Below are 25,593 nucleotides of genomic sequence, written 5' to 3'. Positions count from 1 at the left end.
ACGTGCAACTGACCCAACTGCAACCAATGACGTGCGGTGGCTAGCCGATGTGTCAAATCAGTGTTTTTATCCTCCCAGACAAGTCTGTACCAATTTATGGATCTCGGAGGGATGAAAGGCTTGGTGAGCACTAAGACGGATTCGAACCTCCAATCGATCGTGCAGTAAGCGGAACTTCTAACCGCTACACTACGATACACTGGTTCCCGAAAAGGTTTGGTGGCCCATGAACTATATTTTAGCGTGATTAAAAGGGTTCCGTGATTATTAATGAACTAGGACCAGGATCCTTTTTAGTGTTGCGATGCCACGCATGATCGGTGATAGGCAGACAGAGCCAACTATTTGCGCAACGACAGGGTCGATCTCGTTAAGATACGCTCCATCACTGTCTCGCTCTATTGGTCTACCAAGGCATTATCGGAGGAATGCTCCGAAATCTACGGGAACCTTTTCACATGCTGCAATGGAAAAGAGCTTTGCTAAGGCTACGTACATAGTTCTATCCATGTAGTACTATACGGGAAAAAGTGTTCGTAGTCTTAGCACTATTCTATTCCATCAGTTTGGTGTTCTGTTCTGCTTCCAAGGTGCCTCTAAGATTTCCCCAAGCGCACCATCCACTATTATTGGGTTGATTTGCCGACGCAAATTCGGTGCAATAGGACTTCGTTGCTGGGAGCTAGCTGTTTGTTGGATAAACATTTCCAATACTAGAATGAGTGAATATATATTCCCGGTGGTTGATTCACTTTTTATTGGATAACAATGTATTCAACCAAGACTATTTATCCACCAAAGCGCATTTATTAAGTTGGATAAATTATATTGAATACTTGCAATGGTATGCTTCACTATTCATGAAAATTGACCAGAAGAGCTTGACAAAAGGAAGAGAGCAAGAGGGTCTACGCAACAGCTTTTTTCAAGTAAGCTGGGTGGTGCAGAAAATATTCGGACTGTCCGGTTTGACACTAATTTTTTGTTCGATTCAAACCACTTATTTGAGTCTTCCTTGTGAATTTTCTACGGAACATTGTCAAATTATTGCATGTGTTGCTACAGACCGACCAACATTTGAAGTACAAGAGATTGAATAGATAATATTTTGGATAGGGAATGGAGCGTGTAAAGTGTCTGACGTTAACTAATCCACTTGGGATGCGCCACCGCGTTCACTTCAATTCAGAACTGCTTGGAGCTTACGAACGCGTAACTCTCCAACGGAATCTCTTACTTACTGCGCTACAGCACCCCTCGCAAAGAAAATATGACTTTCAAGGGCAGAGTACTACGAAATTGACTTGGTACGGAGACTTCAGAGAGGAAGTTGAGTTCAGGTAGCGTATTACAGAACCGAGCGTGGCTCCGCTTTTCTTCCTCTAATTGTGGCAAAACCGGCGTGGAAGACGGCGTCCTTTTCTACGAAATCAGTTTATCCTCCACTGCTGTTACCTTCTAAAAAATTTCGTTTGTAATCCATTCCTAAGCGAATTCTCGACGCTACGCTTCCGTAGCACTGCAGATCTTCAATATATTGAATTGACTAGCGAAGGACTGCCGAAGCAATGTTCAAGCTATGAAAGAAGTGAAGTTTGTTACCTACGGCCTCTTACAGTATTACAGTACTCAATACAGGGTTACCTCTGGTCATTTCCATTTCTTTGATATAAAATAATAGTAAAGAAATTTGCAATGTTTGGATCTGATGGTTATGGCAGCAAGTTGAATTTTTAAAAAGATGAAGATTTTTATTTTACGACTCTTTGTTTTCATTTCATCACCTTCACAAGTTCTATCACTTTATTTCCAATACGCTATATTTACTTAAGTATTTATTGGTTTGTCCTCAAATTGTCAGCTGACTGTGATTACCGGACACTCACTCGTTTTGATTCCTTCTCTCGTACTCAATATTTTTCATTATCTCAGTGAACATTTTTCCAAACAACTCACTTTAAAGTAAGGCTGTCAGGTTTAGTTCATAATGCATAGTAAAATTTACACTCTTCCTTTTGCTTTCATATTAATGAACCCTTGCATTTATGCTAATTTCAATGTACTTTGTTTGTTTAGCATTTTCCCCAAACCAATCCCGGACCAAAAGGTGTGAAATTATTCTAGCAAAATATTTTAAAAGTACTTAACACCACCTATTTTTCTGACACTTTGCACCACTTAATGTGTGGTTGATTAACTTCGACTACCCCTTCGTCCTTTCCTCTTTGCTCTCTTCATTTTCTTCTTCTCTTCCGATCCCCCTTACGACCCGTCTCCGTCCCCTCTCCTACAGTTTGTGGCTTAAAACTTGCTTGAGTCACCTTTAAGGAAATTATTTGCGACACTGCGCAAAACTGTGGAATTTCTTTACAAGTTAGTTTATCCAGATAGAATGGATTAAACCCGCCTTTTGTGGAGCAAGACCTTCGAAGATGATCTCAGTGCCTGGACTGGTGCAGCGGCGACCCGCTACTACATAATAACAAGGTCGCACTTAATCGGTTTGAGTTCCCCGCCCCAAACAAATCGCACGACATTTCAAATCAGCTTAAATGGTGTGAATAATGCTGCGAATATTATTTCAGGAAAACTGCCTGTAAAATCATCTTCTCAGTAGTTTTTTCTCCGTCTTGTAAAAAATCAAGATTCCGGAGGGAACTAATCGAACTATTCACGGCTATTAAAAGATAAAATTGTGTGTAAGTATTAGGAAATAGTGCGTAAATACTTTTAAAACGTGTTCCTTGTAGTACTCAGCTGCTTTTTCCATTTTTCAGAAATGATGATTCCACCTGGAATTGAACTCGCAATATCCGTAATCAGTGCCAAAAGAGAAAAATTGTGTCGTCTAACCCGCGCTAAAAACCTTCCCATGTGTTCAAATTACATGTGCAGATATGTATACTTCTGATCCCTGCAGTGAGGTGTCTGTAGCGTTTATATTATATCGTATATTTTTATTTTACTTGTAACACTGTATACTAATATTTATTACAGCAGTGACTTGCTGACTTAATCGCCCGGCTGATGTCATCGCCTGACGCGATTACCCTCATTTTTGTAAAGGTGTGTCGTCCTTGAACGTCGCTCTGCCCAACCTCCTGCGAGAGCTTGCACGGAACCAATCCATTTGTCGCTATTCCATATCCTGCGAAACCTTAGGTCTCGCATAAACTGCATATTCACGCCGGGTGTCTTTAGGTCCTCTTTACCATCTTAGTCCACAATTTCAGCTTTCGGCCAGATGCCCAGATTGAATGCTTCCAGATTGAATCCGACAAACTCCTCAAAACTCGATGAACAAGGCGACCTGCTGGTTTCATTACCTTAATGTATGATCAAATAAGCGAATACGATTTTCTGTAGCCGCTTTCGATGGCAGTGTAAGATGTTGGTAACTTCCACGTGTCGGTAAACCACATCGACCTCTGCGTAAAGCTCTTCATTGTGGCACACCCTATGCCAAAAGTAGCCAAGTAGCCGTCTAAGCAGCTTTCTTTCCGTGCAGTCTAGTCTGTCCAGCACTGTAAATGGTGCTGCCCAACTCTCCGATCCGTACATCATGATAGGGCGAATTGCGGATAGGTAGACTAGCAACTTGACTTCGTTGGTGATGGGGGTCAACCACAGGCATTTCGTTAAGTAGTTAAATGCAGAAGTGGCCTTAGCGCATCTTTGCTGAACATCTCTCTCGTAGCTGCCGTTGTTCTTCAGCATACAGCCCAGGTTACATAACTCATCGACGAGTACTATCGTACTCGAGACGGTCGGTCAAGGGGTACATGATGTTGCTAAGACGATGTCAGCAGGACAGTGATCGACTGTTCTTCGCATGATGTCGTCGATAGCGAAGTTGAACAGAAAGGGTCCTGCCACTGCACCTAGTCTTACTCCAGTTACCACCTCAAATGGTGTTGTATATCTGGCTGGTTTTCGAAATGTAGCAGTTGTTCGTTGATTCATGTCATAAAGGAAGCGAACGAACTTTCCTGGTACTCCATTCGCGTTAAGAAGACGGCCTCGATGAGGGGAGTCGAAAGCGGCTACAAAGTCCAGAAACGCTAATTGAATTGGCCTAGAGTACCGCTGCCAGATTTCGATCACTCTCCTGAGGATGAACACTTGGTCAATCGTAGCTAGGCCAGGACGAAAGCCAGCTTGCGCGTCGCGCGTTGTTTCTTCGCGATGTTTAATGAGACGGTCCAGGATAATCCGCTTCAAAACCTTGTACATAACACGCAGCAAAAAGATTTTTCGATAATTCCTGTACATAACACGCAGCAAAAAGATTTTTCGATAATTCCTAGGGTTTGTGACCGATCACTGTCGAGAGAACTCCAAGAAACCGCCTTGTCTAGGCTTCTGCGATATCTGTCCTGTTTGCTGCACTGCAGGAAACATGCATGAGAGATCGGCCTGTCATCAGCATCGAACATTACACCATATACTGCGGCGATGCTGATGAGAAGAAAGTGGGTGACTGCGCTATAGCTGTGAGAAACGATTACAAGAACCTGGTGGAGGAATTCGGCTCAACGTTGTCTAGATGCGCCTTTTTACGACTGCGGGATCGCAGAGGACGTAGACTCCGGATCGCAAGTGCTCACGACTCCGGATCGCAAGTGCTGGTTTGTGTGTGATAACTTCTTGTGGAGGGAGAAGATAGCGTGTCTCCATGAGTCAGGTATCCTTTCGTCTATCCATATTGAACGGATGATATTTGTCATTTCGCGAAATTCAGACGGAGGAAGATATTGCAGCATTTCTGCGTTAATCCCGTCGTCTCCTCCAGATTTTCCATTTTTCATCTTTTGGATACAAACCAGAGCATCCGACTCAGTCGGTCGTTTGTCGTTAATCGCTGGCGATCTATGAACTGTGCTTGAGTTCAGGAGATGACGGCGCTTGCCGGTTTAGCAAGGCCTTGAAGTGATATCTCCAGTTGGAAGGGTTGCTTCAGCGACAGCCTTTCCACCAGCAGTGTTAAGGACTTGAGGGCCTTTTCATCTTGCCGCTATATTAGTTCACCCCACGAATCTGGGGTGGTGCGGGTTTCAGGTGGGTTATGCCTATAGTAGTCGTAGAGCATGGAGTGAAGGGTGAATTCGTCTATTTCTTCCTAATTGCCGTAAAAAACGGCCTGGAAGATGCGGCTTCGAGCGTTCTGGCGTGCTATTTTCCACAAGGAGTTCGATTGGGGCACGCCAGCCTTGTGCATGCGCCGCATCTTCTGGACCGTTTTTCACGGCAATTAGGAAGAAATAGACGAATTCACCCTTCTCTCCATACTCTACGACCCCGTATAGGAACTCTCCACCTGAAATCCGGACCACCCCAGATTAGTGGGGTGATGCCTTTAATAAAGCATACACTTTCCGCAGGTTCTTGTCCTCCCACGCTGTTTCAAACTCCTTCGCTCTCGACGTCCACTCGTTATCGCGGTCTTGTTGCAGTTGACGACGCATGTTCTAAAACGCTTTTCCTAGTTGAAATCGCCAGTGCTGTGGGCGACACATACAGAATTGTGCGTGGATCTCGTTTCCGCAGATGCAGAGACAAACTTCTGCTTCATTTGAACCGAGAGGGTTTCCTTTGCAGCTTCCTTGATGCACTTCGTGAAGAAATCCGCATCGTAAAGCTTCTTCTTGGTCCATACTGCAACATGAATAGACACATGTTGGCGGAAATTCGTTCTGCATTCTTCGTCTTTCAGACCTGCGATGTTGATTTTCGGTTGAGGAGATACTCCTTGGTTCCTCTTGTAGAACCGTATCTTAAGGCTGAGAGGAACTGGACGGTTGTTAGAGTAGAAAGCAACGTTCCAAACAGCTCTGGATTTTCGGATATCCGAGTCAGGGATGTTCCTCGTCAGAAAATAGTCGAGCTGAAGTTAAAGAGTCCTCATCTTCCGCTTGTGCTCCTCTTCAGGCGTTAAAGGAGTTGAACCCTGCCACGTGAGCTGATGACGTCGATGATTCCTCTTAAACGTGAAGGCGATGATGAGGCTCGTCTGCTCACGTAAGTAAACAATAGGGTCACAGTTATCCGATGTGCGCTTCGCTGGATAATACCATTTTTTCAGCACATGAGATTGTTTTTCGAGTCTCATTTTCGCATTTGCGTTGATTCTGGCAATGTCCACCTGCTGGCTTGGTATTTTAGACATCAACGCATTGAGTTCATCATAGAAGGCGTCCTTGCTGTTGTCCTCAGCGGTTTTCGTAGGTGCGTGAGCACTTGCGATCCGGAGTCTACGTCCTCTGCGATCCCGCAGTCGTAAAAAGGCGCATCTAGACAACGTTGAGCCGAATTCCTCCACCAGGTTCTTGTAATCGTTTCTCACAGCTATAGCGCAGTCACCCACTTTCTTCTCATCAGCATCGCCGCAGTATATGGTGTAATGTTCGATGCTGATGACAGGCCGATCTCTCATGCATGTTTCCTGCAGTGCAGCAAACAGGACAGATATCGCAGAAGCCTAGACAAGGCGGTTTCTTGGAGTTCTCTCGACAGTGATCGGCAGTCCAGCGGGACGAAAAAAAGCTTGTCGCCAAAGATTCCACGCTCCCTTCAAGCAGTTGACTTTTCAGGTTATGGGCATTGGCGATGTGCTAAACGACAGCACCTTTTTGTAATGTATAGGAATCTTTCGCCATGTAACAGTGCAATCTATATGGCTCGTACGTTCCCAATGCGTACACTCGAACGCCTGATTGCGTTTAGTTACACCACCGCGAGCAGGTAGCAATCAGACTTATATACGCATTACCATTGCATACCCCACTGCAGCACTATTTATTACATTTATCGTATTATATGATACCGCGCGTCGGTCCGGCCAAAGGGTTGCATTTAATTGACTGGGGAGGGGAGGTTCAAGTAGGACGTCGTCGGACCAACCGAGATGAGACGACGCACCCACTGACCGCCGTATATGATGCTGGAGAAAAACTACTTTTAAGAATATGCGACAGTAGAGGAGTTGGTGGAGTTGGCGTCCTTTTCAGCATGAGTATGGGAAAGAACATCGACGCTTTCGATCAACTTACGAATCGAATCGGACGTTCGCGGGTGAGAAGATGTGGTCCAGGCCAGCTTTGACAATCTTCGTCGCTTGCGCTCCAGCATCAAACTACAGAGAAGAGGTCAAAGTTTTATATATGCACCCAGAGAAGTTCTGCAGAGAAGACCATACCTTCTACAAGGTCATTGTTGGTGATTTTAACGCTCAAGATTGGTCCTAGAAGAACGCTTGAGGAAGTCCACATCGGGATTTCCGAGTTTTTCATGACTACCAAGACCATCTATGGAAACTCGCAGTTCCAGAGGCCCTCCTCTCTACGCTAAACCTGGGACTCACCCGGTGGAGGTATCATACTGAAATTGGCCACATTACCGTCAATAAAAGATTTGCCAGACCGACGTCGCCATTGTGCCAAAGTTCTTTTCGGGATCGGACCATCGCTTTTTCGTTTTCGCTACGCTAGCCGGCCATGAGGAAGATTCCGCAATGGACAACATCGGTGAGGAATACGATCGGCTCGCTAAACATCTTCATGACTGCACGAGGAAGGCTCAAAGTTCTGAAACCACCATGAAACGCCAGTCTCCGGAAACTCTAGAGCAGATACGCCAATGTGAAGCTGCACAAGCCGCAGGCAACCGAAAACTCACGTCCGAGCCCGCAAGGCATTGCAGAGAGGCGATGAAAGAAGACCTCAAAGAAAGAAGAGTAGAGATATTGGCTGAAACTGCAGAGGCGAGAAAGAGCATTTGCTACGCCCGTCTAGATTTCGCGAAATCGCAAAGCGAAGATGACCGCTCTCGGGAACCCAAACGGGAACATTCATTGTATTGAGAAGGAAAGAGGATGGAGAAAATCATCCAGGACTTTTACTCGTTCTCTTCGACAACCATTTATACTTGCCTCCCCATCATCTGAGAAGAGACGGACATGCCATTACAGAGGTTCTCCCGTACGAAGTACGGCATGCTATCAAGTCGGTAAGAAATTGTACGGCACCCAGTTGCAGGATAAGATCTGAACATTTGAAGAATCAGCCGCCAGTTCTCATCAACACTCTGGCATAACTCTTAACACATTACCTGTTGGAATGCAAGGTCCCTAAACAGTGGAAGACCAGCGAGGCCGTGTTATTGTATAAGAAGGGAGATGTACATGACATGGGCAGCAGCTACCCTCCAATCTGCTTACTATCCGTCATCTACAAGCCCTTCAAAAAGTGATCCTCAGATGAAGGACGACCATGAGAGCAAGCAGGATTTTGAAAAGGATTCAGCATGATTTACCAAATGAACACTGTTTCCTTGGGGCTGTTTCCTAACAAGGCCTTCGACTTAGTTGAGACGGAAGCGGTCATGGAAGTCTTGAACAAGGAAGGCGTCCCTACTCAGTACATAAAGGTACTTCGAGAGTTGTACAGTAACTTCACGACAGGACTTTTACCATTCTACAAGAATATCATCACTGGTGTGAAAAGAGGGGTCCGGCAGAGTGATACAGTCTCGCCTAAAATGTTCACGACTACCTTCGAGAACGCAATGCGAAGGTTGGAATTGGATGACATGAGAGTGAAGGTCGACGGCAGCTACACTAGCTACACTTTGCTGATGACATCGTACTGATAACATTTCGCATCAGCTAAGTGGATCGAATGCTGGCAATTCGACGAAACATGTGGATGCATCGGTGTTCAGCTGAATCTGCAAAAGATGATGTTCATGCGTAACGGATGGGTCTCGGATGCCCATCCACGCTCAACGGAACGAACATGTCCGAATGCATCAGTTACGTTTATATGGGTCCGGAATTGAACATGATAAACGACCTTACCTCCGAGCTGGGCAAAAGGATACGAGCGGCTTGACGAGCGTAGTAGAGCATCGACGATGTAGTGGAGAAGGCTAGGAGCATCCGGCTCCGTGCTCACCTCCTCAACATCACATTACTTCCTACTTTGACCTATGCTTCAGAAACCTGGGCATTTCGCAAGCAGGAATGAAAATGCGGTCTCAAAAGAGTGATATCAGGAGTATACCGCTTCACGCAAGTGAGGTACAAAGTTCTGTTCTGAGTCAGTGATCGAGGATCAGAGACGCGGCCGCATCTGTCAAGTACACCAAAATAAGACGCGTGATGCGCTTCAACGACAAAGCTTGGGCCAGAGCCGTTAGCGATGGGTTCCACATTATATTATATTATATATTATTTTAATTACTTAGTGTCAATTTGCTCCGTTAATACTATTTGACTTACTTGACTTAATCGCTGGGCAAGTTTTTATTGGCCTAACGTGGCTATTTGAATATTCGTCGTGGTGTGTTGCCCTTGAACATATCTGAGCCCATCCTGTTCCATTTTCAGCTAGAGTTCGCATAGGATCTACCTACTCGTCGCTATTTCGTAAACGGCGGGATTTTACCACTTATGTGAACTACCTGTCAACGCTATGTATTCTCAGATCTTCCTTCACCACCTCCGTCAAGAACTTTCTTTTACAACCAGAGAAGCTTTTTTAGTTAGGATCTGCAAACATCTTCAGGACAACTTAGACAAGACAATCGGTCGGTCTCCTCCTGACGTGACCAAAGAAGCGAAGAAAGTTTTCTGTGACTAGTTCAGAATGACCGGGCAGGATGACGCCTACCGTCATGTCATCCGCCGGTACACCACGTCCACTTCCGAGTAATGTTCTTCGTTATGGCACATCATCGGCCAAAAGTAGCCTAGCAGTCGTCTAGTCAGCTTTCTCTCCATGCAGTCTAGCTTTTCCATCACTGCCGACAGCGCTGCCAAAGTATTCGTTCCGTACATCATGATAGGGTGAATTGCTCATAGGTAGATTCGCTGCTTGACTTTGTTCGGGGCAATGGGGGCCGACCACAGGCACTTGGCCAATGAGTTGAATGCCGAGTTAGCTTTAGTGCGTCTTTGCTGAATACCTCACTCGTAGCTGCCATCGTTTTTCGGCATACAGCCCGAATAATAGAACTCATTCACGTGTTCGGTTGGTTGTTCATCTACCCTGATTCCTTTTGGGGTCTCGGTGAGACCAATATCTGCTTACATTTATCAGGGCAGAATGGCTGCAGCAAATTTTGATAGAAGGTTAACAACAGTTCGCAACTTCGCACTGTTAGAAGCGAAAATTACTACATCGGCGTGCTCGAGTTCTACTAAGGGACGGGTAGACGGTGCTAAAATCAGATTGGCGGAATTCTGCTCAACTGTTCTCCGCATTATGTCGTCAACGGCAAAGTTGAAAAAAACGGTCCCGCCACGGTCGTTGTCTCACTCCAGCTTCCAGTTGGAGCGGTGTAGTACATCCAGCTGGTGTTCTTCGACTTATGTCATTTATGGGGCGTACAAATTTTCTTGAGACTCCATTGCCGCGACGCGCATTGAGAAGACATCCTCGGTGGAGAGAGTCGAAAGCGGCTTCGAAGTCCAAAAAAGCTAATTGTAGAGGCTTCGAATACCGCTGCCACACTTCAATAACCCTCCACACAGTAAACACCTAATCAATCGTCAATCGACCAGGGTAGAAGCCGGCTTACTCGTCACGGGTGGTTTCTTCGCGATTAGTCGATCCAGGATCCGCTCCAAAACCTTGCACATTACACGCAGCAATGATATGCCTCGGTAATTACTGGGTTCCGTAACGGATAGCTTCTTGTGGAGAGGAATTGTAATAGCATGTCTTCACAAGTCAGGAATGCGTTCGTCAATCCATATTGAACGGATGATCTTCGTCATCCCACGAATCACAGAAGGAGCAAGGGATTTCACCATTTCTGCGCTAATTCCACCGTCCCCGCAAGATTCTCAATTCTTATACAGACTAGAACCTCGCTTCTCTGAGTTCAGAAACTGACGGTGCTTGCCGGTTCAGAAAGGTCGCTGTGCTGCTTTAGTAGTTGGCTCTTCTCGGGTTCTTTACCTCCCGCGCCTTTCCAAACTGTTTCGCTCTTGACGTGAGCTCGTTCTGACGACCACGTTTCAGCCGACGACGGATCCTTCGCAGGCGCTTCCCATGGCTGAAGTCACAAGTAGTGCGGACAACATTTACAGAATTGTACGTGGATATTGTCTCCGCAGATGCAAAGGCGAACTTCTTTCTTGGTGCCGAAGACGGAAGCGTTTTCTTTGTAGTGTCCTGGATGCATCTAGTGAAATACTCAGCGTCCTCCACTCTCTTCCTGGTCCGTAATCCAGTATTGATTGACACACTTTGAACTTTTACTCGAACTTCTTTCTGCATTCCTCGTCTTTGGGACCTGCCAAGTCCAGCTTCAATTGATGTTGAGCTCCCCGATACCTTCTCTGGAACCGTACTATGAAGCTGAGAAAGACTGGGCGCTGGTCAGAATCCAACGCAACGTCCCAGACAGCTCTAGATCTTCGAATATCTGACAAAGGTATGTTCTTCGTCAGAACGTAATCGAGCTGAAGCTCAAGAGCAGGTATCTTCCGCTTTCGCGGCCCTTCTGGCGTTAATGAGGTTGTCCCTTGCCACGTATGCTGATGGCGTCGATGTCTTCTTAAACGTGGATGCAATGATGAGATTCGTCGATTTCCGTTGTCCGATGTCTGCTCTGTGGGATAGAACCATTTTCCAAGCAAATCGGAATGTTGTTCAGGACCCATCTTTGCATTTCCATCCATCCATCCCATCAATTCCGACAATTACTGCCTGCTGGAGTGGTATCTTGGACATCAACGTATTGAGTTCATCATAAAACGCGTCCTTGTTGTGGTCCTCTGCGGTCTTCGTAGGTGCGTGAGCTCTTGCGATTTGGAGTTTGAGTCCTCTGCGATCCCGCAATCGTATAAATGTACTTCTTGACGACGTTGATCCACACTCCTCCACCAGGTTGTTGTAATCGTTCCTAACAGCTTTTGCGCAGTCTCTTACTATCTTTTCATCAGCATCGCCGCAGTGGATGGTGTAATTGTCGATACTGATGAGAGGGCGATCCCTGATGCGTGTTTCCTGCAATGCAGCAAACGGTGCATGCAGATGTCGCAGAAGTCTGGACAGGGCAGCTTATTGGAGTTTACTTGACGGGGACTGGCAGTTCAATGTTACGAGAAGGATGCTTGTTGCGAAAGATTCCATGTGTCTCTCAGACATTCGACCTTTCAGGGTATGGGCTTTGGAATGGTGCCAAACGACAACACCTCTTTCCATTGCATGGGAAGCTTCGCCAAGTAATAGTGCAAGTTATATAATTCTTACGCTAGGCGCATACTCAAGTGCCTGATTGCGTTTAGTAAAAGCATCGGCATCAGCCCAGCGATCCTATTAGATGGCCACCTCGAGCAAGGAACAATCAGAGTTGTATACGCGGCCCCTATTATAGCTAAATTTTGAGTGTTACATGAGTTTGCATAGAAAGAATGAGATGAAGAGGTTGTTTACAGAAGCGTCTTCTACGCAAGGGAGGGGGGGACCGTTTTCAGGAGGGTTTTTTTCCAGCTACACTTTTGACCCTGACCACAGACAATAAATGCACAATTCAAAGTAAGGCGTTTATACACACATATGGCAAGTATCTTATTTAAATTTCATGATGTGTTTCGACAGTTACCTCCGCACTTTCAAGGGCAATTTGTCTTTGAGAGCGTTTTCAAGAAATCGATATAGTTAAAATCAACGGTTGACTGATGATTCTAGAAGATCCTATCTGTATAATGCTTCTGCAAAGATTGTATGTGCTTATGAGGCTGTTTTTGAGCTTTGTCGAACAATTGATAGCATAAGCGATCATTCAAAAAGCAATCCAACATCGGTAAGAACAAGAGGAAGCGAACGTTTCAAAAAATGCATTGAAGAAGCATGAATAACTCATGTCCCAAAAATTTATCATAATCTGAGTAGAATGTCAAACAACAACAATAAAACAGGCCTCTAAGCTTTTCAAACTTCAAATTCTAATGAAGAGATTGGTTCTCTTTGAAGCTTACGTACAATCGCACGTTTTTGTTCACCATCTGCACGAAATGCAGCGTTTGTCATTGCATGCAGAAGTGATTAGTTCATTGACCAATTTGCGTAGCTGCACTAGCGAGATGGGTGCAACATTACATTAGGACGAATCATTTGTTTGAATTACTGCAGAGCAATGCAATTATCGATGCCAACAAACTCTTACGATATGTTCCCCTGACAAATACTATGAGTTACTCTCGGCAGCGGGTAAAGAGGCTCCCAAAGATTTTCAAGAAGGGTTTCGATCGTGCCTTGTCTGGGAAATTAGCGATGGAGTTTATCTTGTGGAGATCCACAGTCGTTGCTGCCTCACTAGCTGGCTCTGGATGCTTACCGCAGACTATACGCTGCGTATTAAAATTTTTTTAAGAAATGCTCATGAACTACTAAATTGCTTTGCAAAATCAGACGCAGCCATTGGAATTCTCTGATGGAAATGTCGAGAAACAATATTATGAAGTAAGGTGATCTCAAGTTTATAATCTACCAGTAGCAAGAGAAATCCTCACGTGAAAATGAGGAACAGATGCATCTAATGGCTTCGAATTACATATATGAAAATTCACGCTAAAAACAGAGAACATTCCAACTTTCAAAAGTAACGGAGTTGCGGTTCATTGATATCGTGTAATTCATAAACTTTTTGTAGCTTAAGTTTCTTCCACAAATCATATTGAATTTTACATATAATGCTGGCAGTTTTGAAACAGCTGAATAAATAGGAACAAAAAACAAAAAAAAAAGAAAAAGAAACAGTTCATTTGAATAGATGCGTAAACTTTCTGAGGATAACATCCAGACACAATTCGTTCCCTTTTGAAGGACCACCGTGTTACTTAAAGGCATCACCCCACGAATCTGAGGTGGTACGGATTTCAGGTGGAGTATTCGTATACGGCATAGTGATTATGGAGAGGGGGACGATTACGTCCATTTCTTCCTATTTGCCGTAAAAAACGGCCCGGAAGATGCAGCGCGTGCACAAGGCTGGCGCGCTCTAATCGATCTCGTTGTAGAAAGTAGCGGGCCAGAACGCTCGAAGCCGTATCTTCCGGACCGTTTTTTACGGCAATTAGGAAGAAATGGACAGAATCACCCTTCTCTCCATAATCTACGATCCCATATACGAATACTCCACCTGAAATCCGTACCACCTCAGATTCGTTGGGTGATGCCCACCTGAAATCCGTACCACCTCAGATTCGTGGGGTGATACCTCTAATATCTCATGCAGAGTTAAGTACATTGTTTCCTTAATGTCATGTACAGGTTAATCTTCCATTCACATTACAAGCCTACCGTACGTAGGCTCATAATTTGTAGAAATTCTTCTCATTGATTAATAGAATCCAGTCTCACTCTCACTTTGTACTCTGCACATTTCCTTGTAAATGTATAGTTCTTTGCACCTCTATAGCCAGGAGAGCATCCAGAATGGTCGTCTGTGTCTCTGCGTCCCACGGAATCGTAGCTTCGTCGAGGCGTGTTTGCGTCCCTTGGGGCATATCCACTTGGTATCTTCTATATTCTAAGAGACGTCTTGGATTTATTCGCGGGAAAAATTTACAATGTCCTCTTTACCGTTTTCTGATTTCCCATTGTATACACTCCTTTATGGCTTGTTTAGCGCAACTGTTTAATGCTGAATACTGAAAACATCACCTCTTTCTATAACTGAGAAATGTTAAACAATAGATTTGCCTTAACTTCACATCATTTGTTTGCAAGCTACAAGCTTGGAAGAGTTTAATTAGTTTAAAAATTACAGCAACGGAAAGATATAAGGAGAAACAAAATTATTTCCACATACTGAATGTTAATAACATTCTTTCTAACCAATAATGATATTAAACGGTTTGACAGTATTCAGGTGGGTACGTATCGTTAGGTACCTGCAGCCGATTATCTGCAGCCAGATAAGTGCCTGCGAAAGAGGCTGTCGGTAGGCCAAAGCAGGCATATCTTGGGCTACCTATGATCACTAAGCCACGCTCATCCATCACCACATCACTGAGGTCATGAGCAATGTTTGTATTGCAACTACGTGATAGAGTTGCCTTCTACGAAGGTTCAAAGAACAAGAAAGCAACAACGTAGTAACGTAGAAAGTGGAAGAAAACGTAGAAAATGAGAATGCTAAAAATGAAGCAAAAACGTAGAAAATTTCTACAATAACAAAACAACATCAGAAAACATAAATGAAGCTGACTATGTTCCAAAATAAAAGTTAAAAAGGAAAAAAAACGTAAGAACGAGAACCGGGAAGGCGAAGAAAATTTTTGGTTTAAAAAAGTAAAGCAAATGTTGCAAACATAGCTAGGTGAAAATTGAAAACGTTCCAAAATAAAAGTTAAAAGGTGTAGATCCGAAAACCTGGTTTTTGAAAGATGTAGAGGCGTGATTGAAAAAAAAAACTGTGAAGAAGATATGGATGTAGATTTGTATTTATACAGACTATTAAATCCATGTAAGATACTGCAGTAGTTTGTGAAATGTCGTTTTTTTCGCTTTAAGCAAGTAAAACGTACAATTATTTCCTGTTTCTAGTATCTCGTGTGCAGTCGTTCGATATATCTTTATACGTGAACGATCGATACTCCATACGGATGCAATAGCAGAGATAGCGTGCCCCTGCGAGGCATGTTTCGCACCTCATTATCTATGAGAGTCGCTGATGAAACATGCGAGGCATCAGGCAAACGCAGCGCAATTAACGATCGCCGTTACCAGTCGTTTTCCCTAATGATCGCCTGTCGCGGCGGCTGCGGGTACCTAACGGCCACCCCTTATTCAGGTGGACACCCATAAAAAGGAATCTAAGTGCAGCACTAGTCGATATAGTAGGGTCAAAACGACAAGAAGCATGGTGCAGTTGCGTAAGCAGCTCCGCTCAAAGCGGTGCGGTGGAGGTAGCAGTTGGAATCGAGGTGGAACCATCGCGAACTGCAGCAATGAACGGTGATAGCAGAGGTTCTCACTCGATGCTAACCGCTACGCTCCACCGCACCGCCTCAAGCGCAATGGCCTACGCAACTGCACCGTTTTCATGTCGTTTGACCCTACTATAAGTAGTTTATCGGGTTCTTGCTTATTTGCTTCTGGTATTTTTTCGGTTCGTTGCCCCAACAGGGCGAAAAGACTCGCAACAAAAATAGGTAACTTTTTTGTAACACTAGTCGAATCAGGGTCGTTACGATAAAATCACACTTTACAATAAAAGATCTCTGTACAAATCTAGTAAAATAAATGACATAGTAAGCAATTTAATTCCCTTATCATTTCTTCATAGCAATGAAGTTTTGCAAAACTGGTGTTTCACTTAGTCTATTTTATTCATAGTCTTGCTCAAAGTGTTGAAATACGACCTTTCAATTATTTTTCATGTTATCCACCAAGAAGTACTGATTTACAGCCTATTTTTGAAGCCATGCTTTTACTTCTGATATAAGTTTGTCCCAAAGATGCAGTAAGGACAAAGTATCGCTTTTTAGAAGCATTATTGGGGGCACATTTTTGAAACACTTTCTTGAATACTATCTCGTAATTTATTTCTTTTTCGTACAGTCACCGTCCATGGATTTGAAAAGAAAAAAAAAACAGACAGTAGACATAGGTAAATATATAAGATGCAAAATCAACAAATGCATTTCTGACAAACTAATAACAACTATGTGTTGTCTTAGAACAGGTATTGAAAATCAGACGAGAAACAATCTGTGTGCATTTTATTTCACATAGATTGTTGGAGCTACTACTAGCGCAGCAGTGTTGAACGCCAACCTTATATGAGCACTTCCGGTTGAGTAGTTGTAAGAAGTCGCCCAAGAGTCTCTCTACATGTGATCGATCGAGATGATTTCTGTGCCACTGTTATCGATGAGTCACGATCTTCCTTTTGGTCATGGTCGTAAAGGTATTTCCGCAGGGTTTCTTTGAAGCTTCGCGAAAATGTTATGTAGATGATGAAATTGAAACTGAAAAATTAGTTTCTGAATGACACTTAAGAAGAAAGAGCTTCAAGAAAAATTGTCTGTTAAATGCATCACCCCACAAATCTGGAGTGGTACGCATTTCCGGTGGAGTATTCGTATACGGGATCGTAGATTACTGACAGAAGGGGGTTCCATCCATTTCTTTCTGATTGCCGTAGAAAACGGCCCGGGAGGTACGGCTTCAAGAGTTGCGGCGCACCATTTTCTACAAGAAGTTCGATTGGACGGTGCACGCGCCGCATCTTCCGAACCGTTTTTTACGGCAATTGGGAAGAAATGGACGGAATCACACCCCTCTCCATAATTTACTATCATGTATAAGAATACTCCACCTGAAATCCGTACCACCTCAGATTTGTGGGGTGATACCTTTAAGGCGGGTATTTTCTTTGCTTTGCCGATGCGTCGTGAAAGGGCTGTGCTCAGTCTATGTCCTTCATTTACGAGAGGAGAAGGTAAAAAAAAAACTTCTAAAAACCTTCTGGTTCACCTTTTTAAATTTCTTTTTCAAAGTTTAGAATACTTGATAAGTTCCTCGTATGTGAAAACCCTTCTAGACGGAAAACAAAAGTTATTTTCTATGAAATCCGATCCAATCCAATCCAAGCCCGCAATTTCAAAAGCACGATGGATGTGGGAATCGACCGGTAGAGAGTACCACAATGTAAGTGATCGCATCATCGTCACTGAAACGTTGCGCCTAACCGAGGTCGTATGCTCCTGTACCTTGTCGTGATAATTTTACATGAAATCGGGCCATCGTCTCCTTCGAGATAGATTTTTCTTCGCGTGAAAAGAAGGCCGCAAAGTTAATTTAGCGAAGTCCTAGAACTATCATTAACCACAATCTCTTCGTAACGCTAGTGCGTTTTTAGGAAGATACCGCAATGGACACTTCGACAAAGACTAGCGTCCGCTAGTTGAACACCTCTGCGAATGCACAAGGAAGTTGAGAAAATTTGAATCCCAAAGAGATGCATGTGCATAAAAACTCTTGAGCTAATACGCTAATGTGGAGCTGCAACAGCTGCAGACAACCAAGAACTCACGTCCGAGCTCGCAATGCTCTGCAGAGAGACCATAAAAGAAGACCTTCAAGAGAGAATAGCGACACTACTGGCTGAAGTTGCAGATGCCGGAAAGAAGATTCGCTATGGCTGTCCAGATTTTGCCAAATCGCAAAACGAAGGAACATTCACTGCATTGAGAAGGGAAATGGAGAAGATCATTCGTGACTTCTACTCTGATCTCTTCGGCAACCATTTATACCTGTCTCTTCATCATCTGAGAAAAGACGGACGCGTCATTACAAAGGTTCTCCCGTTCAAAGTACGACATGCTATCAAGTCGGTAAGAAATTGTACGGCACCCAGTTGCAGGATAAGATCTGAACATTTGAAGAATCAGCCGCCAGTTCTCATCAACACTCTGGCATAACTCTTAACACATTACCTGTTGGAATGCAAGGTCCCTAAACAGTGGAAGACCAGCGAGGCCGTGTTATTGTATAAGAAGGGAGATGTACATGACATGGGCAGCAGCTACCCTCCAATCTGCTTACTATCCGTCATCTACAAGCCCTTCAAAAAGTGATCCTCAGATGAAGGACGACCATGAGAGCAAGCAGGATTTTGAAAAGGATTCAGCATGATTTACCAAATGAACACTGTTTCCTTGGGGCTGTTTCCTAACAAGGCCTTCGACTTAGTTGAGACGGAAGCGGTCATGGAAGTCTTGAACAAGGAAGGCGTCCCTACTCAGTACATAAAGGTACTTCGAGAGTTGTACAGTAACTTCACGACAGGACTTTTACCATTCTACAAGAATATCATCACTGGTGTGAAAAGAGGGGTCCGGCAGAGTGATACAGTCTCGCCTAAAATGTTCACGACTACCTTCGAGAACGCAATGCGAAGGTTGGAATTGGATGACATGAGAGTGAAGGTCGACGGCAGCTACACTAGCTACACTTTGCTGATGACATCGTACTGATAACATTTCGCATCAGCTAAGTGGATCGAATGCTGGCAATTCGACGAAACATGTGGATGCATCGGTGTTCAGCTGAATCTGCAAAAGATGATGTTCATGCGTAACGGATGGGTCTCGGATGCCCATCCACGCTCAACGGAACGAACATGTCCGAATGCATCAGTTACGTTTATATGGGTCCGGAATTGAACATGATAAACGACCTTACCTCCGAGCTGGGCAAAAGGATACGAGCGGCTTGACGAGCGTAGTAGAGCATCGACGATGTAGTGGAGAAGGCTAGGAGCATCCGGCTCCGTGCTCACCTCCTCAACATCACATTACTTCCTACTTTGACCTATGCTTCAGAAACCTGGGCATTTCGCAAGCAGGAATGAAAATGCGGTCTCAAAAGAGTGATATCAGGAGTATACCGCTTCACGCAAGTGAGGTACAAAGTTCTGTTCTGAGTCAGTGATCGAGGATCAGAGACGCGGCCGCATCTGTCAAGTACACCAAAATAAGACGCGTGATGCGCTTCAACGACAAAGCTTGGGCCAGAGCCGTTAGCGATGGGTTCCACATTATATTATATTATATATTATTTTAATTACTTAGTGTCAATTTGCTCCGTTAATACTATTTGACTTACTTGACTTAATCGCTGGGCAAGTTTTTATTGGCCTAACGTGGCTATTTGAATATTCGTCGTGGTGTGTTGCCCTTGAACATATCTGAGCCCATCCTGTTCCATTTTCAGCTAGAGTTCGCATAGGATCTACCTACTCGTCGCTATTTCGTAAACGGCGGGATTTTACCACTTATGTGAACTACCTGTCAACGCTATGTATTCTCAGATCTTCCTTCACCACCTCCGTCAAGAACTTTCTTTTACAACCAGAGAAGCTTTTTTAGTTAGGATCTGCAAACATCTTCAGGACAACTTAGACAAGACAATCGGTCGGTCTCCTCCTGACGTGACCAAAGAAGCGAAGAAAGTTTTCTGTGACTAGTTCAGAATGACCGGGCAGGATGACGCCTACCGTCATGTCATCCGCCGGTACACCACGTCCACTTCCGAGTAATGTTCTTCGTTATGGCACATCATCGGCCAAAAGTAGCCTAGCAGTCGTCTAGTCAGCTTTCTCTCCATGCAGTCTAGCTTTTCCATCACTGCCGACAGCGCTGCCAAAGTATTCGTTCCGTACATCATGATAGGGTGAATTGCTCATAGGTAGATTCGCTGCTTGACTTTGTTCGGGGCAATGGGGGCCGACCACAGGCACTTGGCCAATGAGTTGAATGCCGAGTTAGCTTTAGTGCGTCTTTGCTGAATACCTCACTCGTAGCTGCCATCGTTTTTCGGCATACAGCCCGAATAATAGAACTCATTCACGTGTTCGGTTGGTTGTTCATCTACCCTGATTCCTTTTGGGGTCTCGGTGAGACCAATATCTGCTTACATTTATCAGGGCAGAATGGCTGCAGCAAATTTTGATAGAAGGTTAACAACAGTTCGCAACTTCGCACTGTTAGAAGCGAAAATTACTACATCGGCGTGCTCGAGTTCTACTAAGGGACGGGTAGACGGTGCTAAAATCAGATTGGCGGAATTCTGCTCAACTGTTCTCCGCATTATGTCGTCAACGGCAAAGTTGAAAAAAACGGTCCCGCCACGGTCGTTGTCTCACTCCAGCTTCCAGTTGGAGCGGTGTAGTACATCCAGCTGGTGTTCTTCGGCTTATGTCATTTATGGGGCGTACAAATTTTCTTGAGACTCCATTGGCGCGACGCGCATTGAGAAGACATCCTCGGTGGAGAGAGTCGAAAGCGGCTTCGAAGTCCAAAAAAGCTAATTGTAGAGGCTTCGAATACCGCTGCCACACTTCAATAACCCTCCACACAGTAAACACCTAATCAATCGTCAATCGACCAGGGTAGAAGCCGGCTTACTCGTCACGGGTGGTTTCTTCGCGATTAGTCGATCCAGGATCCGCTCCAAAACCTTGCACATTACACGCAGCAATGATATGCCTCGGTAATTACTGGGTTCCGTAACGGATAGCTTCTTGTGGAGAGGAATTGTAATAGCATGTCTTCACAAGTCAGGAATGCGTTCGTCAATCCATATTGAACGGATGATCTTCGTCATCCCACAAATCACAGAAGGAGCAAGGGATTTCACCATTTCTGAGCTAATTCCACCGTCCCCGCAAGATTCTCAATTCTTATACAGACTAGAACCTCGCTTCTCTGAGTTCAGAAACTGACGGTGCTTGCCGGTTCAGAAAGGTCGCTGTGCTGCTTTAGTAGTTGGCTCTTCTCGGGTTCTTTACCTCCCGCGCCTTTCCAAACTGTTTCGCTCTTGACGTGAGCTCGTTCTGACGACCACGTTTCAGCCGACGACGGATCCTTCGCAGGCGCTTCCCATGGCTGAAGTCACAAGTAGTGCGGACAACATTTACAGAATTGTACGTGGATATTGTCTCCGCAGATGCAAAGGCGAACTTCTTTCTTGGTGCCGAAGACGGAAGCGTTTTCTTTGTAGCGTCCTGGATGCATCTAGTGAAATAGTCAGCGTCGTCCACTCTCTTCCTGGTCCGTAATCCAATATTGATCGATACCCGTTGGCGGAACTTTGCATTAATCATTTTTCAGACCTGCCAAGTCGAGCTACGGCCGATGTTGAGCTTCGCGATACCTTTTCTAGGACCGTAACATGAAGCTGAGATGAACTGTGCGGGGCCGGAATCGACTGCTCGTCCCACACAGCTGTAGATTTTCGGATTTCTGACAGAGGTATGTTCCTCGTCAAAACGTAAGCGAACTGAAGCTTAAGAGTCGGCATCTTCCGCTTTCGTTGCTCTTCTGGCGTTAATGGGGCTCCTCCGCCACATAAGCTGAAAGCGTCGATGATTCCTCTTAAACGTAGATGCAGTGGTGAGAAACGTATGCTTGCAAAGGTCTATCGGACGATTCTCGTTGTCCGATGTTTCGTCTATGGGATAGAATAATTTTCCAAGCACACCGGACCGATATATATATATATATATATATATATGCATATGTACACGTATAAGTGTATATGTATAGTAGGGAAGGTTTGTCAATAATCATTATGAAAAAGAGCTAAGAGAACACTGAATCTTTACCTCGAATTAAAAACGACGAGTAGATTGGATAGGTCGACGATATAGTTTATGTAAGGTCCTATCGCTTCTACAATTTTGGCTTCGAAAGTATTCAAAAGCAGAGCTGCCGCATTGCAGGCGATGAACAAAAGGACAACAAGAATCTGAAAGGTTCGGTCTTGGCAAATAAGTGAGAGACTGGGATGAACAGATTTTACCAAAGAGATCGTGTCGCCGGCGCTTGTTCCACCTACACCAAATAATGAAGCTCCTTAAATAAAGGACATGGTTTGGAAATAGCATTGCTAAAGAATTAGAGAAGATACTGTAACCATTGCGGTCGTTTGACAAAAAAAGAGAGAAAATCAGCTCCTTTGTTTCTTTTTTTTTAACTCGTACTGCATCTTATTGGTATAGTTGCATATCAGCCAGTTTAGAGATTGGATACTGCTTTTTTTTAGCTTAGCGTAGTTCTAGAAAAATTATGTCAAGGAGAATCACTTTGAGAAATAGTTGAATTTACGAATCAACGAGTTAAATTCACAGATAATTTCAAAATCCAGAGATTGTTCGAGTATTTTTTAACTTGACGCGTGGATCGGTCATAAGAAATATATTCATAATCCACACGTGCTGTGATGCAGTTGTGGTAAACATCTATTGTGGTCCAATAGACATTCTTATTCTCTTTTTACTCTACTCTTCCCTTCTGAAAGTCATTCTTGGGGCAGTGTTTGAGTGATTCTTTTTTTTTTAATTCACCTCTACCAGCCTATCAGTTTCGCACGACGCTTTATCTTTTCTGGGTCAGTGCTATAGTTTGGATTTGCCTGTTCAAGTTATGTTTGTTTTCATGCGGCTAGATAAGAAGGAGAAATCCTGTGGTCTCTATGAATTTGTTCTGGATACTTTGATCCACAGATTTATCACATTTCTTACAGTTTGTTTTTTAGCCCGCGATATTCAAAATCCCCCATAAGTTCTGCGCATCTACTTTTGTGGGAAGCCACTGAGGCGTCCGCCGTTCAGCACAAAGGATGTTCCCGAGATAACATCTATAAATTCTGGTAATCTCCACGTGAATTTGAACAATTTTCCTTGTGCCACATACATAGGAGGAAAAGATTGTAATAATAATGTAATATCTAAATTGTACGGACTCCAAAACTTGTGAAGCGCACAAAATCACACTTTTAATCTTTGCATAACTGTCATCCGAAATAGTAGTTGTAGGAAAAAGGTATAGAATGGTGGCTTACTGATGAAAAACAACCCTTTCACGATAACGTTTTTCTAAGAGATATGATCTTATAGCCAAATTTTGCCAAAGAGGAAGTGTGTCCCCACAAACACATTTGAACGCGCTCATCAAATGATGAAGCTCGTTGGCAGAAAAAAAGAAGGGAATTGAAGAAAAAAACTACTTTTTTGGAGCTGGAACTAGGGTTGAACTGAGATTTTTAATTACTAGTAAGGATATCATTGGTGTGAATTCCAAAGGCAACACCGTTGTTAGCTTGGTTCCCAAAATCCACACTATTGTGACTTACATTTTCGGACACAAGTTGTAACATACTATTGGCGAATCGCAAGTTATTGTATATGCTAGACACGCGTTCGCAAACCTCCAACGATTCTGAGTTGATGTCGAACGCATGAGTGGATCCCCATAGGGATTGATCAACTGCAGACACTTCGTCTTCTATCCTCTTATCGGCAACCTGCTGCAGTATTCATACCTATGTTTGCCTTAAAGATAGCATACTACGAATCTGAGGTGGTGCGGATTTCAGATGGAGTATCCGTATACGGGGTTGTGGATTATGGAGACGGGGGTAGTTCTGCTCATCTCTCCCTGCATCATCATGCAAACAGCCGCCTCCAGAATGCTGTTTTGTACGACGCCATCTATTGCAACGCTCCGCCCTGCGATTCGTCGAAAATCAATTCGGACTGCCCCGATAGGCAGAAAGGGACGCTACGCGTGCAAGGATGGCTCGCTGTAATAGAAGGCATCCCGCAAAACAGCATTCAGGGACCGGCTGCTTACAGTGATTCAGGGAGAGACGAGTGAAACCACCTCGGTCTCCATAATCTACGACCCCGTATACGGATAATCCACCGGAAATCCGTACTACCTCAGACTAGTGGTATGCTGCTTTCAAAGACCATTAATGCCCACTGATTCACTTTTCTCAGGAGCAGTGGACGACGGCAGGGCTCCTGATTGAAGACTTGATATAGAGTTGCGTATATGTACAAGAGTGATTGTTACATGCTCGTGGTGTCCCTGCTTTCAAAAACGCAATTAGGCATCTGATTGTACGCCTAGAACACACGAGCTGTAGAACTAGCGCTGTTGTATGGCGCAAATCCCCAAACACTGTAAAATGTTTGCTACATTGTACAAAGGTACAATATCTACCACGGCGATGCTGATGAGAAGAAATTGGGTTACCTCACGGCAACTGTCAGGAACGACTACAACAACCTGTTGGAGGAGATTAAATCAATTTCGTCAAGATGTGCTCCTGTATGATCGCAGACGATCCAAACTGTGAATCGTTATTGCTCGTAGGTGCTAACTGTACCACGACTGATGCGAATGTCGAGGTAGGACTCGGGGAACAATCCTGACTTATTCCTGAATCATGACTTACTTGACTTAATCGGCGGGCTGATGTCATGGCCTGAGGCGATTACCTGCATCTTCGCCGAGGTGTGCCGTCCTTGAACACAGCTCTGCCCAACCTTCTCGATCTTCTGCGAGAGCTTGCACAGAATCAATCCATTCGTCTCTATTCCATATCCTGCGAAACCTTACGTCTCGCCTGAACTGCCTATCCATGCCGAGTGTCCTCAGGTCCTCTTTCACCACGTCAGTCCAGAACTTCCGTTTTCGGCCAGGTGGCTTCTTCCAGCTTGAACCCAGCTCCTCAGAACTCGTTGAACAAGGCGATCCGCCGGTCTCCCTAATAAATGACCAAAGAAGCGCAGACGATTTACTTTAGCCACTTTCGATGGCGGTGCAAGATGTTGATGTTCTCCACTTGTCATCCGCCAGTATACCACATCAATTTCTGCGTAAAGATCTTCATTGTGGCATACCCTAGGCGAATTGCGGATAGGTAGACTCGCAGCTTGATTTCGTTGGTGATGGGGGTCGACCACAGGCATTTCGTTAAGGAGTTAAATGCAGAAGTGGCCTTAGCGCATCTTCGCTGAACATCTCTCTCGTAGCTGCCGTTGTTCTTCAGTGTATAGCCCAGGTAACAGAACTCATCGACGAGCTCTATCGGTTGTCCGTCCCCCTAATTCCCGTTCGAGGTCTCGAAGAGATCCACATCTGCTTGCATTTATCAGGGCGTAGACCATAGGCTGCAGCCAGCTTCGACACAAGGTTGACAACATGTTGAAGTTTCGTACTGCTTTCCGCGAATATAACAACATAGTCGGCGTACTCGAGATCAGTCAAGGGGCATTGGC

The 25,593-nt window shown here is 44.5% G+C and overlaps 9 protein-coding genes across 12 annotated transcripts; 3 read left to right on the top strand and 6 right to left on the bottom strand.

Annotated features, from left to right (window-relative positions):
• Positions 1–3,327: 3,327 nt before the first annotated feature.
• Positions 3,328–3,717, bottom strand: RB195_024846 (uncharacterized protein; the record flags this gene model as incomplete). Its single annotated transcript, XM_064212762.1, has 1 exon — positions 3,328–3,717. One exon carries the CDS (start codon positions 3,715–3,717, stop codon positions 3,328–3,330), a length of 390 nt encoding a protein of 129 aa, XP_064068643.1.
• A 54-nt stretch (positions 3,718–3,771) lies between these two features.
• RB195_024845 (uncharacterized protein) lies at positions 3,772–4,233 on the bottom strand (the record flags this gene model as incomplete). Its single annotated transcript, XM_064212761.1, has 1 exon — positions 3,772–4,233. One exon carries the CDS (start codon positions 4,231–4,233, stop codon positions 3,772–3,774), a length of 462 nt encoding a protein of 153 aa, XP_064068642.1.
• Positions 4,234–4,403: 170 nt separating this feature from the next.
• Positions 4,404–4,640, top strand: RB195_024844 (uncharacterized protein; the record flags this gene model as incomplete). Its single annotated transcript, XM_064212760.1, has 1 exon — positions 4,404–4,640. One exon carries the CDS (start codon positions 4,404–4,406, stop codon positions 4,638–4,640), a length of 237 nt encoding a protein of 78 aa, XP_064068641.1.
• A 1,250-nt stretch (positions 4,641–5,890) lies between these two features.
• RB195_024843 (uncharacterized protein) lies at positions 5,891–6,433 on the bottom strand (the record flags this gene model as incomplete). Its single annotated transcript, XM_064212759.1, has 1 exon — positions 5,891–6,433. The coding sequence occupies one exon, from the start codon at positions 6,431–6,433 to the stop codon at positions 5,891–5,893; it is 543 nt and encodes a 180-aa protein (XP_064068640.1).
• A 575-nt stretch (positions 6,434–7,008) lies between these two features.
• RB195_024842 (uncharacterized protein) lies at positions 7,009–7,858 on the top strand (the record flags this gene model as incomplete). 2 transcript variants are annotated; one of them, XM_064212758.1, is made up of 2 exons in its annotated part: positions 7,009–7,071; positions 7,418–7,858. In XM_064212758.1, the coding sequence occupies 2 exons, from the start codon at positions 7,009–7,011 to the stop codon at positions 7,856–7,858; spliced, it is 504 nt and encodes a 167-aa protein (XP_064068638.1). The 2 variants fall into 2 exon arrangements, with proteins under 2 accessions (XP_064068638.1, XP_064068639.1); XM_064212757.1 differs by lacking the exon at positions 7,009–7,071 and having other exon boundaries at positions 7,511–7,858.
• Positions 7,859–8,301: 443 nt separating this feature from the next.
• RB195_024841 (uncharacterized protein) lies at positions 8,302–8,646 on the top strand (the record flags this gene model as incomplete). Its single annotated transcript, XM_064212756.1, has 1 exon — positions 8,302–8,646. The coding sequence occupies one exon, from the start codon at positions 8,302–8,304 to the stop codon at positions 8,644–8,646; it is 345 nt and encodes a 114-aa protein (XP_064068637.1).
• Positions 8,647–10,884: 2,238 nt separating this feature from the next.
• Positions 10,885–11,187, bottom strand: RB195_024840 (uncharacterized protein; the record flags this gene model as incomplete). Its single annotated transcript, XM_064212755.1, has 2 exons — positions 10,885–11,058; positions 11,134–11,187. The coding sequence occupies 2 exons, from the start codon at positions 11,185–11,187 to the stop codon at positions 10,885–10,887; spliced, it is 228 nt and encodes a 75-aa protein (XP_064068636.1).
• A 73-nt stretch (positions 11,188–11,260) lies between these two features.
• On the bottom strand, positions 11,261–11,695 carry RB195_024839 (uncharacterized protein; the record flags this gene model as incomplete). The annotated part of the gene is made up of 1 exon (XM_064212754.1): positions 11,261–11,695. The coding sequence occupies one exon, from the start codon at positions 11,693–11,695 to the stop codon at positions 11,261–11,263; it is 435 nt and encodes a 144-aa protein (XP_064068635.1).
• A 59-nt stretch (positions 11,696–11,754) lies between these two features.
• On the bottom strand, positions 11,755–25,284 carry RB195_024838 (uncharacterized protein; the record flags this gene model as incomplete). Of its 3 annotated transcripts, XM_064212753.1 has the most annotated exons (8): positions 14,375–14,534; positions 14,595–14,662; positions 16,794–16,846; positions 16,899–16,987; positions 22,129–22,271; positions 22,326–22,378; positions 24,811–24,917; positions 24,983–25,284. In XM_064212753.1, 8 exons carry the CDS (start codon positions 25,282–25,284, stop codon positions 14,375–14,377), a joined length of 975 nt encoding a protein of 324 aa, XP_064068632.1. The 3 variants fall into 3 exon arrangements, with proteins under 3 accessions (XP_064068634.1, XP_064068632.1, XP_064068633.1); XM_064212751.1 differs by lacking the exons at positions 14,375–14,534; positions 14,595–14,662 and having other exon boundaries at positions 16,795–16,987; XM_064212752.1 differs by lacking the exons at positions 16,794–16,846; positions 16,899–16,987; positions 22,129–22,271; ... (1 more) ...; positions 24,811–24,917; positions 24,983–25,284 and adding exons at positions 11,755–11,910; positions 14,906–15,013 and having other exon boundaries at positions 14,423–14,534.
• Between the last annotated feature and the right edge of the window lie 309 nt (positions 25,285–25,593).

The sequence above is a fragment of the Necator americanus genome, chromosome X, assembly GCF_031761385.1.
Source record: "Necator americanus strain Aroian chromosome X, whole genome shotgun sequence".
Classification (NCBI taxonomy): domain Eukaryota; kingdom Metazoa; phylum Nematoda; class Chromadorea; order Rhabditida; family Ancylostomatidae; genus Necator; species Necator americanus.
Note: the sequence above shows the minus strand (reverse complement) of the source record. Positions and strands in the feature narration are given on the sequence as shown.